Source organism: Polypterus senegalus, chromosome 3 (genome assembly GCF_016835505.1).
Source record: "Polypterus senegalus isolate Bchr_013 chromosome 3, ASM1683550v1, whole genome shotgun sequence".
Taxonomy (NCBI): Eukaryota; Metazoa; Chordata; class Cladistia; order Polypteriformes; family Polypteridae; genus Polypterus; species Polypterus senegalus.
Genome location: NC_053156.1, coordinates 270,303,353 through 270,320,338, shown reverse-complemented (window position 1 = coordinate 270,320,338; position 16,986 = coordinate 270,303,353). Strand labels below are relative to the sequence as shown.

General features: G+C 40.3%; 1 protein-coding gene across 2 annotated transcripts in view; it reads right to left on the bottom strand.

Moving 5' to 3' along the window:
• Window positions 1-16,986, bottom strand: part of mdfi (MyoD family inhibitor) — a 109,856-nt gene that overhangs the window by 46,126 nt on the left and 46,744 nt on the right. The window contains exon 3 of one of the 2 annotated variants that reach the window (XM_039749168.1): window positions 5,551-5,676. In XM_039749168.1, coding sequence (XP_039605102.1) covers window positions 5,551-5,676 — 126 coding nt within the window. The remainder of the gene's footprint in view (window positions 1-5,550; window positions 5,677-16,986) is intronic. The other variant, XM_039749169.1, reaches the window with a different exon arrangement.

Below are 16,986 nucleotides of genomic sequence, written 5' to 3'. Positions count from 1 at the left end.
CAATGTCACCCCTGAATCTGCAGTGTGATTTACAATGTTTTCAAAATGAAATAATATATTTTAATGGATCAGCAAGGTCAGCTGTTCATATGACTAGTTTAAAATTTCTGTTATGTTCATAGCAACATATTTATAAAAAAGTAAAGAAAAATGGCAGCCACACGACACTCGGACTGATGATGCATCTCTCACTCATACACAAAATCTTTCTATAAATCTAAACATATGTGTACTGGGACAAGCTGATAAATATACATCATTAAAATCTGATTTACATGTACTTATTTTGCTTAGCGAGTTCCTAGTAAGACAGAGAATGAATAAGAAAAAAAGTGAGACAAGGTGACGGGCCTTAGCCTCTCCTGGCTAGGATTGTTTCCCGACTCCATGTGACCATGAAAGTGTGGATAACACCATAAATATCTCCATGTCACCTGAATATTCTTTAAATACAAGGCCATCCATGGATCCACTATTGAACATGTGTAATCAAAGTTCAGAACTGGACATTTTCAATAAGATCTGAGCAAAGCTGCTTCAAGCCACATGAGTGTCTGCCTTCAAGTTCAAATAATGAAGTCTTAATCTACTTGAATACTGCGCTCAAAATGAACTTTGTTAACAAATTCAAAGGCGAGGTTCTTATTTACATGAAGAAAAATTCCAACATTATGCCATGAAATGCTCTTCACTTGCTAAGCTGGGTTGCAATTTTTAAACATTACATTTATAACTGGCCTACACAGAGCCTTATCTGTTGCATTCTGCTCTTTAAATTCTTTTATATGTGGTAAAATACGTGTAAATGGTTACCCCGTTAAAGAGCAAAGAGATGGAAAGGCACTGATGGACAGCACTTACCCTCTGAGGTGGAACTTGCAGTTTCATGCTGCATTTGTTTCCTGGTCACATGAATATGAATGGGGGGCTAGCAATGAAGCGGGTGGACAACAACAAAAAAAAAAAAAAAATCACACAGGCTCTTTACTGCACTTGACGATACCAAAAATAGAAATGCGGTCAGCTGAGGAAACTTCCGTATACGCATCCTTAGCACTAAGATGCAGTGGTATCAACGGGGACGGCACGGTCTTCAGATCCTTGCACTTTCATTTACAGTTCTTGATCAGAATGACTACCACACATCTCATTCATTTCCAGTGACTATTCTAATCAGGGACAATTTCAAACTATACTGTGTGTGTGTGTTTTGTACTTTTCACTTGCATATATTGCAAGTAATATATATGCAGTATATATAGTACATAATTTTTGTTTATTGCTACCAGGGAAAGAGAATTTGAAAGGTGAATCATCCATCAATCCATTATCCAGCCCGCTATATCTTAACCACAGGGTCACGGGGGTCTGCTGGAGCCAATCCCAGCCAACACAGGGCACAAGGCAGAAAACAAACCCCGGGCAGGGCACCAGCCCACCGCAGGGCACACACACACCCAGACACCAAGCACACACACTAGGATCGCCAATGCACCTAAGGTGAATCATTTTTGCTCTATTTACATATACTGTAGTTCACTTCACCTTTTGTTTTCTCCTTGCGACGGACTGGTGCCCTGTCTGGGGACTGATCCAGCCTTGAAATCTACGCTTGCTGACAAAGGCTGCCGGCCCCCCGTGACCCTGCTTAGGATTAAGCTGGCTTAGAAAATGGTATATCATGGTATGGCATTGCCAGTGTAGGAGTGATAGGAAGCATAAGAACATGCTGTCCAATTCCAAACTAACATTCCAGTGCCATTGGCCATTCTGACCTTCATAAAGGCTGGACCTTGTTACAAATTAATTAATGGCAGTTGCGGATGCTCATTTACAAATGCCTAGTCCAGTGTGTGTGTATGTTTGAAGCCTGTCAGATCTTCTAGTCATGGACCATGCCCTTAAAACCACACTTATGAACGACTGTAGCTTCACCATACCCACACATGGATGTGACACCAAGTGCCTTTTGTTAATATTTCATAACTGTTCTTATTCACTAAATTTTCAACATTTGACAGCCTACACAAGCAAAGCAATGAAATATGAGCAGACTATAAAGATTAGTAACAGCCCTGTGTCCATTTAATTTTATTAAACTTTTAAATATAGACCATTGCAATTTTTATTCTATCCAAAAATAGGGATTGTTCTGCCTGAGCAGAGTTCTGCTTAAAAAATAGATTGGAAATACCAGTGGCCTGGAGGAATCGGCTCTGTTCCATTTGGTTAATTAACTTTTAATATTTCGTAAAGTATACCCTAATAACATAAGTCAGTAGGCCCAGTTTAAGAGGCTGCACAAAAAATGGCTCAGTCTTTATATTCAGAGCTCAGCGTTTGAGAAGGATGGATCTGCTAGAAAGAAACCATTAACAAATATACACTAATGTGCTAGGAGTTCAAAAAGAGCTAAAAAGTTTATCCAGCTTAATTTGCACAAACTGACACACACAACACTAAACCTTATGGTTTGTGAGAGCAACATTCAGGAGAGTAATGAAGTTCTTATTTGTACCAAGAAACAGCCCTTTATTGTTTAAATTTTAAGGTGAAGGTTAAAGACTTTAAAAAAAAACAACTGGCCTGAAAAAACTGATTGCTCCGTCACTGAATATTTCTAACGAGTGATTCCTTAAGTGTGAATGTACTTAGTTTCCCTAAAAATGTAAAATTCATAGCTAAATTGTCATTCAAGTGTGTGCTTCAGATTTATTTTAAAATGAAAAACACTAGTAGAAGTGCTGTTCCATTTTCAGTTTCAATAGAAACAAAAAGAGAATATCATATTGGAATTTATTTTTTACTGAGGTTCAAAATGAAGACCCTTACGTCTCCTGGCTCGAGTCAATCACAGTGGGTTGTCCGCAGCCACAAAGCCTCCCACCACAGTCACATTGTCCACACAGAAGTTTTACCTATATGTGGGCCTCAGCTCACCAAGTCTCAATAAATGTAAGAGATATGACACACAAAAACGAAAATGGCTAACAAAATTCAGCTCTCATCATTCTAAACTAACTAATAACATGTCGAAGACAGCTGAAAGAGACAAGACGTGGCATGATTATATTTAAGAGCTTCTCAGAGTACCAAAACAGGCACCATGGGCAAAGAGACACATCCATCAACTCAGTTCAACAAGTCTGCAACTCGACCCAACAAAAGAGGTTTGATTTTGTCTTATGTTTGAACCTCACTCATCTGTTTGATGTCTTGTGTTTTAGTAACACAACAAAATGGGTTCACAAAGGTTATTGCGGAACCTGCCGTACCTGGAAAGTATTCATTCTGCACCAGCATTGATAGGCAGAACATTACTGGCTGTCAGGAAAAGAGACAAACTTGTGACACTGTGCCAGAATGTCGACTAATTTGACACACCCTGTGATTCCTAGTCATGTACTCCGACATCTTCAGGCAACAAGATCAGTAACTACAGTTGATTGCCATCCCCTTCAAGTAGAAGTCGTACAGCGGGACATTTGCTTTACTGAACTTGCACTGTAAAAGATAGCTGCAAAACTGCAAACGTCCCGCAAGACAAGGCATTGAGACAAAAGGGCAGCTGCTGTATAGGCTTTTAAATGTTTGAAGCGAGCAGGGGGCAAAGCCCCCTAGTATGTTATATTAACATTTATAAATAGATTGTTCCCAATATCAATGAATCAGTTAAGGAAGTTAATGTTGGAGGAAATGAGTGACGTAACCATTGTATGTTTTAAGCAGGGATTTTTGATAGAGTAAGCAAATATCCATTATCCAACCCGCTATATCCTAACTACAGGGTCACAGGGGTCTGCTGGAGCCAATCCCAGCCAACACAGGGCTCAAGGCAGGAAACAAACCCTGGGCAGGCCGCCAGCCCGCCGCAGGGTGCACACACACACATGCCCCCACACACCAAGCACACACACACGGGGCAATTTAGGATTGCCAATGCACCTAACCTGCACGTCTTTGGACTGTGGGAGGAAACCCACGCAGACACGGGGAGAACATGCAAACTCCACGCAAGGAGGAATTAGCAAATATCATTAGACATAGTTTGAATTTGTGAGAGATGACAACCAATGAAAGTACAACACATAGAATGTGTCGATAAGGAATAAGGAACTCCGGTGTTTGGGACCTCACAAACAGAAGAGAAGTTCATCTACCTGATATCTTGTGTTTTTATGTGAAAAAACATGAAAGAGCTGAGATTTCGGCTGTACTCACCATACCTATTAATTCTTTGTACAGCAACAGCTCCGTCGGGCAACACGCTACTGGCTGTCACAAAAAGGGGCGAGCACGTCTGTGCTGGAAAGTTGCATTAATTTGACATGCCCAGTAATTTTCAGTCGTTTAAACTGACTTAGTATGGCAACAAGATCATCAATAGCTACAAATGTCAAGTCTGACATGCCTACAACTACAAGTCACGTAATGTGACATTGGCTTAAATAAAGAATCTGACTGATTTTATAATGCCAAATTTTGTTAATGACTATTCAGTAGTATTTAGTAAAGTGCATAGAGGTGCTGAAATTAAAAATAAAGTTTCACTTAGGTAGCTGCAATGGCTTCATTTTAACCAAAATCCTCAGAAACAGATTTTTCCCTGGTGCCGGCTCTGACCATGTGTCCCTTTTCAGTGCTGAACGACCAACCAGCAAACTAAACATTGATTTAGAGGATGGCAGGCCCCCTCGAGTGGCTATCTGGATGATGAGATGGAGCTAAGGTTGTCACTGGACATCCTCTATCCTCCTTATGCAACCCCAATAGTGAAAGATTGTTGCAGGACCTTCTGTCTTTCTACCCTTGTCTTCTATTTGAATAAGTGTAACTCACACATACAAAGGGTAAGATGCATACCACCTAACGTCTGGCCATTTATTATTACAGTATAACGGTCTTATGAATTAGACTGCTCAGATGTGTCTGTCATGACCGGCATTGTAGGCCTAACCCCATTGCATTGCATTACACACAGCCTATTAGATTTAGTCTCATTGTATTTGGTTTTGGGGACTACAAGCCATCTCCTCAAGACGGCATTATAACACATAGCCTCTCAAATACTATGATGGTGCTCCAAATGCTACGCTGTTTATTATGTATTACTTATTATTTGGTTGACACCTTTATCCAAGATGACTTAAGACATCTGAGATACAACTGGTTACATTTTCTTTCCAGTTGAACCCACAACCTCAGAGTTTGAGGACCAAAAGCTTTATCCACTATGGACCACGCTGCACACACTCTGTCATCCTACCACCCGTATCCTGGCATTTTCACTTTCTTTTTGCTTGAGTGTTGGGAGTTTGCAGACCTCTAATGGGTTGCATGGATCCACCTGATGGGTGAAATGTCCTCATTGAAAGGCCAGAAAATGCTGTGGTTCTTTCTGTTTATCCCCACCCTTCCCTGTTAGGTGTTGTAAGTGTTTATACAATAAGAGCAATTGAGACTACCTACAAAGTGTGACGCCATAAAATACTCTGTTAACCAATGAGCTGAAATGCCCAGTAAGACAGCTGGGCAGGTCCGTCTACTCACATGTTACATTTTCACTTAAGGCAGCCAGACCTGTATGGCTACTCTTTTCAACAGACATGCACGTCCCCAGTCCCGCATCTTCACCAGCTTCTACTTCGGGCAGCAATCTGCTACCACAGTCATCTTCTGGAAATAAAAGTAAAGAAAGACAGAATAAGCAAAGCAAGTCTTAAATGAGATGTTTACCAGATGAGAAATGTGGACACTTCCAGTATCTTCAGGCTCCAGTGGTTTCCTTCCACCTGCCATCTCTTCAAATAAATATGGAAGCTGAGTCAACATTATTTTTGATGTACATAATTCTTCCTTGGCTATTACTGTTATTATTATTATTATTATTTTTACTGTATTTTCTCATCCTGTTTCAGAAATGCCTGTTAAAACACCCCAAACATGGCTGAAGCGCTGATCTCTTAAATGTCATTACCATAATGAAGGTCACTTGGCTGCTCTCACCTTAACCTTCAAGTCTCCTGCAGTTCCGTTCAGAATAAACTCTGCTCAAGCACATTACTTTAAGGGTGAGATAAGCATGAAGATAACAAGAAAAAAAAAAAACCATTTCGTTTTCTCCGCTTCTGGTGAGCTTATAGTTAAAATAAAATAGAATAAACTTTTTGGCATCAATCGGGTTTCAAGCAGCAATTTTCTGTTTGTAAATCAAGCAATATGAGTGAGGTGAGATACATTAATATTTATCAAACAGCAACGGTGTTAGGCTTTATTGCTTTCTAATCAGTGTTTTATTATTGTTGATGATTTTTAAATAATGCTGCATTCTTTTCTGTAAATTCATTACTAATTTACACCTTATATAATGCCTAATTCATGTTTATTTCATAGATCCTTGCTTTTGCTTTTCTCCCCTCAATGAAGACAGGTTATGGATGGATGGATGTTTATAAGTATTAAAAATAAAGTCTGTGCTGCTTCATACATTTGAATTATTAATACAAAAAATGTTATAAAATTGAAAACAGTAAGTCTTGCATTATTTTCCATTGTTCCATAATAAATACCATACAGTATCGGCACCTCTTGTGTCATCTGCTCTTATGGCCATATGGTTTAGAAATAGGATTTTAATGATTACTTATCAAAACTGAGCTGCTTATGAGTTTATAATTACAATTTAATACAGAAAAAAGGCCAATAAAATTTATATACTCGGTGAAATTTCTCTTAATTGCATTGATGTAGTAATTAGCAGTCATTACTAAAATCATTATTATCATTACTGTATAATGTAATAATTAATGAATATTACAACAGTACAAACTAGATATAATTCAGCAATCCATTTTCCAGACTCACTTTCTCCATTACAGGGCGATTCGAGCAGAAACACGTCCTGGATGGGTCACCACATGGACACATCTGCTCACAACCACAGAGACCACTGACCTCTGGTCCAGAAGGCAAACTGCTGCTGCGTTTGGTTTAAACGCATGATAAGGCACAAATGATGGGAACAACTGGACAAACTGGGTAAACTGACTAATGTCTAGAAGTTTCCATATGCACCTGGGCAACCTGGCATTGAAATGACTGAAATGGTTCTTACTAGGTAAGCCGATACTGAACCAAACTGCTCCACCAAGGCCAGGAATACACTGTGTGATTTTTAGAAATCGAGGACACGACAGGATCACCAGTCATATACAGTATGTGCTCAAACTGTTGAGACACATTCAGTGTAACTGACAAACATGGCCACTCAGACTATACAGGTGCATCTCAATAAATTAGAATATCATCGAAAAGTTCATTTATTTCAGCAATTCAATTCAAAAAGTGAAACGCATATTTCTTGACAATGCCTCATAGATTCTCTACCGTGTTTAGGTCAGGCGAGTTTGCTGGCCAATCAAGCACAGTGATACATACCATGGTCATTATTGGTACTTTTGGCAGCGTGGGCATAGGAAATGAAATCAGCATCTCCATAAAGCTTGTCAGCAGAGGGGAAGCATGAAGTGCTCTAAAATCTCCTGGTAGATGGCTGCGCTGGACTTGATAAAACACAGTGGACCAAAACCAGCAGATGACATGGCTCCCCAAACCATCACTAACTGTGGAAACTTCACACTGGACATCAAGCAGCTTGGATTCTGTGCCTCTCCACTCTTCCTCCAGTCTCTGGGACCTTGATTTCCGAATGAAATGCAAAATTTACTGTCATCTGAAAAGAGGACTTGGGACCACTGAGCAGCATTCCAGTCCATTTTCTTTTTAGCCCAGGTAAGACGCTTCTGACGTTGTCTCTGGTTCAGGAGTGGCTTGACACAAGGAATGCAACAGTTGTAGCCCACGTCCCGCATACGTCTGTGTGTGGTGGCTCTTTAATCACTGACTCCAGCCGCAGTCTACGGTTAACTCCATTGCTTGCGCACCTTTTTCTGCCACATGTTTCTCTTCCACTCAACTTTCCATTAATATGCTTGGATACAGCACTCTGTGAACAGCCAGTTTCTTTAGCAATGACCTTTTGTGGCTTCCCCTCCTTGTGGAGGGTGTCAACGACTGTCTTCTTGACAACTGTCAAGTCAGCAGTCTGATTGTGTGGCCTACTGAACCAGACGGAGAGACCATTTAAAGGCTCAGGACTCCTTTGCAGGTGTTTTAGGTTAATTAGCTGAGTGGAATGTGACACCAGGAGTCTTCAATATTGAACTTTTTCACAATATTCTAATTTTCTAAGATACTGAATTTTGGGCTTTCATTAGCTATAAGCCATAATCAGCAAAATGAAAAGAAAGAAATGCTTGAAATATATCACTCTGTGTGTAATGAATATATATATATATAACATATGAGTTTCAGTTTTTGAATTGAATTACTGAAATAAATTAACTTTGCAATGATATTCTAATGCGCCTGTACATGTATATGGCCCCAATGGACAGTTTAACCCATTGACATTTTGCAATAATGCCTTACCTATTCAAAAAACAAAACTGTCACAGGATTATCAACAAAAGTGATCTGTAAATTATAATTTTATCGCCTTTATTCCTGATGCTATTTTTTCTAAGGTAATGATGCGTTTTCTCTTTGCTCGTGTGACAGTTGTGACTCTACAGGTGGAGTTCTCACATAAATAAAGAAATGAAATGTTTACTGTGATTCTGTCTTTCGAGAGGAAACCACTCCTCTCAGGGTGAAAGGTTCTGAGGGAGCGTGACAAGCTGGTCTTTATCTAATATGAGTGAATCCTTATATATAATTTGATACTATCTGTAGGGCGGCACGGTGGCGCAGTGGTAGCGCTGCTGCCTCGCAGTTAGGAGACCCAGGTTCGCTTCCTGGGTCCTCCCTGCATGGAGTTTGCATGTTCTCCCCGTGTCTGCGTGGGTTTCCTCCGGGCGCTCCGGTTTCCTCCCACAATCCAAAGACCTGCAGGTTAGGTGGATTGGTGATTCTAAATTGGCCCTAGTGTGTGGGTGTGTTTGTGTGTGTCCTGTGGTGGGTTGGCACCCTGCCAGGATTGGTTCCTGCCTTGTGCCCTGTGTTGGCTGGGATTGGCTCCAGCAGACCCCCGTGACCCTATTCGGATTCAGCGGGTTAGACGATGGATGGATACTATCTGTATGTATGGTGTTCACGTCAATACCTCGACTCAATACAAGTTAGAACCATGCAATTGGGCTCTGCCTCTGTAGTTAGAACATAACTTAGCAAACGCAGACGCAGTATGGCATGATTGGCTAAGAATGTTCGAATGCTTCAGTGATACCGCTGGACGGCTGAGTATAGTAAGTCGGTGTTGGTTCGAGCAGATAACAGTAAGTTCGGTTGGTTTTTGGAACGTTGCTTTGTTGGGGCGTACTTTCCAGGACTAACATCGTCGACTGACTTAAACCCTTCGTCAGCTCCGGAACCGTAAGTAATTTAGAATGTACAGTATCACCATTTGCTTGGTACGTCGAAATCTATCTTTGGACATTTCGGTTTTGGCATCTGTCCTTCTAATATCTATTGGCAAACTGTGTAATGACGGCTGGGTATTAACAATGGTCATTGTTTAAATTTTAGCCGATCTCAGATCTAAAATGAGCACGCCAACATAATTATTACTCCAACTCTGATTAGAGTCGTATAATACGGTTTGTTTTGAAAATTTGTTTGCCGAAAAAAATCAAATAAGGTGCACCGAAGAGCTAAGTTCACGTCTCGCAGCCCCGTTTAAACAGGAATCTCTTCATTACATCGGCCGAAAAGGTCTATTTTAAGCACAAATCAGTGACATGATAACAAAATCATTTCAAGGACTAATAGACTAGAAAGAATTCTTTGCAGAGAAAGTATGGATTTCACAAACGTAGAATTTGTAGCCCGATTCGATCGGGCTCCCAGTTGCTAGACTCATATAATTTTGTTTGAAAATGTCATGTATAAGCTATTTTAAATGTGTGTGTAATCTCAAGATGCAGATCGATGCTCGATAACTTTGTTGACTTGAAAAATGGGTGTATTCAGTAAGTTTTTATGCTTTTATTTTTTGGTGGTTCTCCGAGCCCCAATGCCCACATTATAAAACGCCAGGTCAGGTAAGATTTTTTTTTTTTAATTTTATTGAAAATGCCTAAATTTTAGAACACAGTTTTTTGTGGCAAATGCATATGTTCCTGGATGCTTTTCCCAGTGTCTGCATGTACATATCTACACTTGACTATTTTCTGTTCACGTATGTCTGAGTTTACTTAAGTAATGTGTTAATTTTTGAACAGTCTATGATTGGCGAATTGAAATTTAATGTAAATGTATTTTATTATATGTAAGCTTTATTTTTGCTAAGGACCCTGCACACATGTTTTTCATTTGCTTGTACATTTGTGTTACGTGATGTGAAATTAAACTCTGACATAACACGACATACCACTGGCTCAGCCTGACACTGCTCACCTGAGGCCAGTGGCCACGCCATCTGCCACACTTTCACCAGCTCCATGAGCCAGCATCCTACTGCAGCCGAAATCAGCATCTTAAATGAAGAAAGAAACTTATGCTCTACCAGGACAAGTCAGTGATCAGGCAGGAGAAGGGCTTGTCCATCTGCGTCATTTATTACTCTGGCAGTACCACACTGAAGAGGGAGCACTCATCACAGCAGTCTGATACAACATGGTTAGAATGAGCAAAGAAACAGAGGGTAGAGGTTCATTTGATGAACTTTTGAATTTACACACACGGTCATGCAATGCACACGTCTACTCTGGTTGGTTTGTGGGTTTACACCCAAATGACTTATATAAAATAAAAATCTATTTTATTATATTCTTATTCTTCCTGTGTATTATCCTTGAAATTTCTGGGTATGTGACAACTGTCCATTTATGCTTACAGGACATCTGATGACCTCTCAGTCATCTTTTAGTAAATTTTGTGTATTACGTCTTTGTGTCTCACTTGGCCTTTATCTGATTTCCTGATGTGCCTGAACAGGTTTCTGACATTTATTAACCCTTTATACTGTTTCTTTAAGATTAATTCTTTCACACTACCCTAAGGCTTGCTGGCTGGCCATACACCCAGCCAATGGGCTTTAGCAGCAGAGGAGAGGTCTTCTGTAAGTGCTTCTCCTAAGTGCTCTACTTGCACTCCTCTTCCTCTATACTCTCAGGAGCTGCTTTTACGAATGACTTCTGGGGGTTCCTGCCCTTTCTGATAGTCCTTGGCCAGCTTAGAAATGTGTCCTTCTCAGGTTGGGACAAAGGACTTTACATCATTTTCTCCTCAATGGTCAAACAAATATGTTTTTCACACTAGCGGCAGACTGAAATCTTTAAAGCCACTTTAGTGTTACAGGGAGGATTTCTTCCTTGCCAAAGAAGGCTCAACTTAATATGAAATATTAACATGCACCTCTTACAGATTTGGATTCAGTTTTTACAGTAATGGCAAGCATGTAATGAGGCACAGACTAGTTGCCCACAGCCAATGAAACTGGATTTAACATACAAGACTCTCATGGCACTATATACTGTATACTCTAATCCTATTGATTCACCTTCAGTAACGCATTCTGAAAATCAGTGTTTTGGCCATTTCAAACTAGCGCCCTTTACCTTGCTTGCTTCTCAGTTTCATTCCAACCCCTCTCCCCATTTTTAATGAGTGTCTTTGCTGTCAGTCATCCCAGTTGGATTGTTTCAGAGGCTATGAGGAGGTGACGGTGTCATTGGGAAAATTTACTGTATTATACTTTATTGGGGGGAGTGATGGCTCTGAGGCTAGGGATCTGTGCTGGCAATCAGAAGGTTTGCTGGTTCAAATCCTGTAAATGTCAGATTCCACTCTGATTTCACTCGGAGCAAGGCCCTTAACCTGTAACTGCTCTGTACCAGGTATAACATTAACCTGCAATCAGCCTTGCAAGTGGGTCCTCCAACTTGCAGGGAAAACTCGGGGGGTTGGTGGCAGGATTTGCAGCCCAGCCACTGTTAAAAACCTCACACTGTTCTATTCCCTTTGAAGGAGTGTGGAGCTGAGGTGCCACCCATTGCACAGCTGCGCTTGGGTCCTAATTTGGGATCCTGAGGTGATTCGTTGAGTGGTGGGTGCGGCATCACGCTGTATTAATGCATGGTCACAACCTCTCTCATTCTCTTTCCATGCCGTAGAAAAGAAAGCCCTCAGCAGCTTTATAGGCTATGTGTCAGATCACATACTACCCCCAATAAATAGTACACTAAATAGTGGGTAGTAGTATGTTACTTGCCACAGAATTGGTGCTTGGATGAATTCAATTCATTTAATGACACAATCATGTGGTGACCCATCACAAACATGTCCAGGTAAGAAACAAAGGTTTAGAATGATAAAATACTGGATGTCAGCTCATACTAAAAGTGCTAGGCCATGGCAGAGTGTTTGGGCCAGGACATATGAAGCTGTATGGCGTGGAAATACCACATACTGCACTGCCATGGACGTAATGGCTTGTGCCTACACAGCAAAATATAGGGGCCACGAAAACAGACAAACTCAAAGATGAAGGGCCAGTGTGGGCAGACATGAGTCACCTGTTAGGCTTCGCTCCAGGGAAGACCAGCAAAGGACTGATGAATTCCTGTTTAGTACAGCAAAAGAAATGCAACCCAAAGACAGGCAACTCCTGCCAATAGCTAACCAGAGTGGGGAAAAAAACAGGGACAAAGAACGAGTTGCTATCCGAAAGGCAGAGAAAACAGGACAGGAGAAGGAGGAGGAGAACAGGAGGAGGAGATTTAATGCCGTGAAGGAAGGTTAGCCACCCTACCCAGATGCTGGTGTTGTGTGCCAGGCCTAGTGTGGCAAACTGGCTCAGTCTTCTTCCTGTTTATTTCAAGTCCTTATTATCAACCCTTCCTTATTTATTGGGTTTAATTTTTTTTTTTTTACTTTTGATATTTTGGACTTTAGCATATTATTTTAGTTTGAAATGCTCAACAAGAAGAACTTGCTGACCTCCTATTGTAGAGAAGGATCCTAAATGTTAGTACACCTTAGGGTTCTAAATTGTAATCATTCTGAGTTTTATCTGCACTGTTAGCAATGTGCACACAAACAAATAAATTCAAAGTGAAAAGGCTTATTTTTAAATGCAGTATTCTGTGCTTTCAAGTCTAAACATTTCCATGCCTTATGGGCAGGAAAAAAAAGAATTGACACACCCGAAATTAGTCACTATTAAAACAAATTCACACAGGGTGTATATGCCTGATGTAAATTTGAATATGTTTGCCTATGGGCTCCCAAATTCAAATCTCCAATTGGTAAAAAGTTACCAGTTTTTAATTAAGAGGTGTTAATAAGTTTAAAAAAGTTTAAATACATAGTGCTGACGTCCATTTTAAACGGGACGTGTGGGACCCAAAAGTTTGCACCCAGGCTGAATTCAGGTTCTAATGAAGAGTTTGTGGATTTTAATTAATATAAGAACACAAAGACAGCACGCCATTTGCACATACACGTAGTGATGACATTTGTAAGGAGTGAACATTTACAACAATTTTTTGGTGCACACAACAAAAACAAAAAGCATATGAGTATTTTAAGTATTTTTAGACCCCTTCACTTTCTACACACTTTATTGCTTTGTGGATGTAGTGAGAAGTCGAGCAAAATGACGCCTTTTATTGGCTAACTAAAAAGATTACAATATGCAAACTTTTGAGGCAACTAAGATAAGTGAATAAATTTCCCATGTTTGCTTATTAATCAACATTCAATAATCCATAATGTCAAAGTGAAACTATGTTTTCAGAAAGGTTTGTCAAAAATTGAAATCTCTCATTCATTTAAGTATTCAGACCCTTAATTCAGTACTTTGTAGAAGCCCCCGTGGTATCAATTATACAGGTAAACCGATCTTCTTGGCTAAGTCTCCACAAGCTTTGTACAACTGAATTTAGGTAGTTTATTCTATTCTTGCTGGAAGATCTTTTCAGGCTCCGTTAAACATCTGTGAACTGCCATCTTCTGGTCTCTCTGCAGATATGTAAGGCTGAGCTTTGGCTGAGCTTCTCCTGAAGCCACTCCGGTGTTGTGTTGGCTGGATCATTGTTGTATTGACAGATGAAGTATCGGCCCAGTCTGCGGTGGTGTGCACACTGGAGCAGGTTTTCTTCAAGGACCTCTCTGTATTTGGCTACATTTATCCTTCCCATAATTATGACCAGCTCAAAGACCCTGCCACCATAATGCTTCACCATAGGGATAGTATTCCAGTTCCTGGAGCACTAAGCAAAGAAGTCATATTTTGTCTCATCAGACCAGAGATGCTGTCGTATGCCTTTTATTCAAGGGTGGCTTCTGTGTAACCATAATTGTCTGATTGACAAACTGCTGCTGAGATGGGTGTCCTTCTGACAGATTCTCCCATATCAGCCAAGGAATTCTAAAGCTCTGTTAGAATGACCATTGGGTTCTCAGTCACTTCATTGACTAAGGGCCATCTTGCCTGCTTACTCAGTATGGCCAACTCTAATGAGAGTCCTGATGGTTCCAAACTTCTTCCATTTTACAATTATTGAGGACACTGTGCTCCTGGGAACATTCAAAACTCTACAAATGGTTTTATCCCCTTGCCTTGATCTATGCCTCACCACAGTTGGATCGTGGAAGTCTACAGAGAGTTCCTGGTTTTTCCTGGTTTGGTTTTATCCTGCCATGTAGAGTAAATCGTGTGTCCTTATATACAAAGTTTTGTGACTGTCTAAATGATGTCCAATTAATTCAGTCTGCCACAGGAGGACTCCAATCCAGTTCTAGACACATCTCAAGGATAATTAAAGCAAACAGGATGCACTTGAGCACAGTTTGGAGTTCCACAGAAAAGCTTCTGAACACTTATATAGAACTGAGATAAGGTGTCCCACAAGGCTCAGTACTGGGACCTCTACTGTTTCACTTTGCATGCTTTTACTGGGATCTATCATTAGAAAACATCATGTTAATTTTCACTCATACGCAGATGACACCCATTTATACCTTTCTTTTAGATCAAATGAAGTTTCCCCGATGTTGTCTTTAATTAGTTGTTTTAGTGAATTAAAAGGAGTGGATGGATGAGAACAACATGTCTTTAAACACTGATAAAACAGAGATGTTAATTATTGGAGGGAATGACGCTGATAACAACAATATTTTGTCATCATTTAACTCGGTTGCAATCACCATTAATTATACTGAATCAGCCCACAATCTGGAAGTTATCTTTGACTCTAGCATGTCACTTAAAGTGCACATTACAAAGTTGTCCAAATCATGTTTCTTCCATCTTAAAAATGTTGGGAAATTACTTTTTAAATTAGCAGGATTCTGAGAAATGAATTAATGCATTTATTTCTAGTATGTTTGACTACTGCAGTTCGGTGTTCACTGGATGTTCAAACTGTTCTCTATACAGCTTCCAGTTAATCCAAAATGCTGCTGCAAGATTTATTACAAGAAAATACAAACACATAACTCCACTTTTTAATCCTTACACTGGCTTCTGGTTAAGTTTACGGCAGATTTCAAAATCCTTCTTTTAACATATAAAGCCTTAAATGGCGAAAGTCCAGCTTACTTGTCTTAACTTATCACTTACAAACCAGAATGTACATTAAGATCTCAGGATGCCAGTCTGTTTATGATTCCAAGGATTAATAAAATAGCAGTGGGAGGTCAAGCTTTTAGTTACAGAGCCCCTAAACTGTGGAATGGTCTGCCTGCTACTATAAGAGATGCCCCTTGGGTCTCAGCTTTCAAATCCCGGCTGAAGACTCACTACTTCAGTTTAGCATACCCTGACTAGAGCTGCTGATTAACTGTACAGACTGCATCTCTGTTGTTAGTCACTAGCACTAAAACATAAGTAATATGATACTAAACCTCACCTACTCTGTTTCTCTCATTTGGTGCCACTCCCCAACTACCAGGTTGTTTTACCTGCCTAAGGTAAAGTCATCTCTGATGGAGGATCGGGTTCTTTCATCAGACTGGCTGGCCCAGCTCTGTATCAGATGTGGAATGACCAATAGAGGGAGGCAAGCTAGATGGCCGAGGTCTCCAGGACTCTGAACAAATCCAAATTGTATGATGCGATATCATCTACTGCTGAATTCTGCACTGTACTTGTCATACTTCTATTGTACTATTATATTGCATTGAGGATTACTCATGTTCTGTTCTGTATATTGTATTGTGTTTAACCCCTTTTTTGACATCCACTGCACACCTAATCTACCTGGAAAGGGGTCTCTCTTTGAACTGCCTTTCTCGAGGTTCCTTCCATTTTTTCCCAACAAGGGTTTTTTGAGTAGTTTTTCTGGTGGAATTTAAAACATATCAAGTGAAAAATACATTAAAAGTCAGTTCCCCCATTTAGGCCGAAGTCTGCCTATGGAGTTTAGGAATCAGGCTGCCTGGGGTGATACCTACCCTATGAAGGCTGCTGCTCCAGGATTGGCTCCTGTCTTGTATCTGATGCTGCAAGGTTAGACTCTCCCTCCCTAATGTTATGACTTCGGATCATTTTGGATTAGTTTCTTGGATTATGGAGTTCTACTTCATTTTTGATTTGTTACTGTCGTTATTATGTTGCATTGTGCTTTGAATCTACTGACACTTTCCTGTCACTGCAACACCACTGGGTGTGCATCTATTGACGCATGCCATGTTGCTTAATGGGACGCATAACATCTTGCCAAAAATTTACTTAAGACACTAAAAATGTAGCTCTTTCAAGAAAAGAAATGATTACTGTGTGCAGGGCCTTGGTTGAGAACTGCTGAGTCAGCTCTCCAACAATTTCTGTTATTGCCTGAATACAAAGGTTCACCTGATCAATCAAACCCTCCTTGTCCTGTGGTCACAGTTCCAGTTTGGGTCCAAAACAAAGCAGACTGCCAGCAACTGTATCTGATTTATGAAGACTTCACTTGTCACACCTCTGACTCCATGCAATAG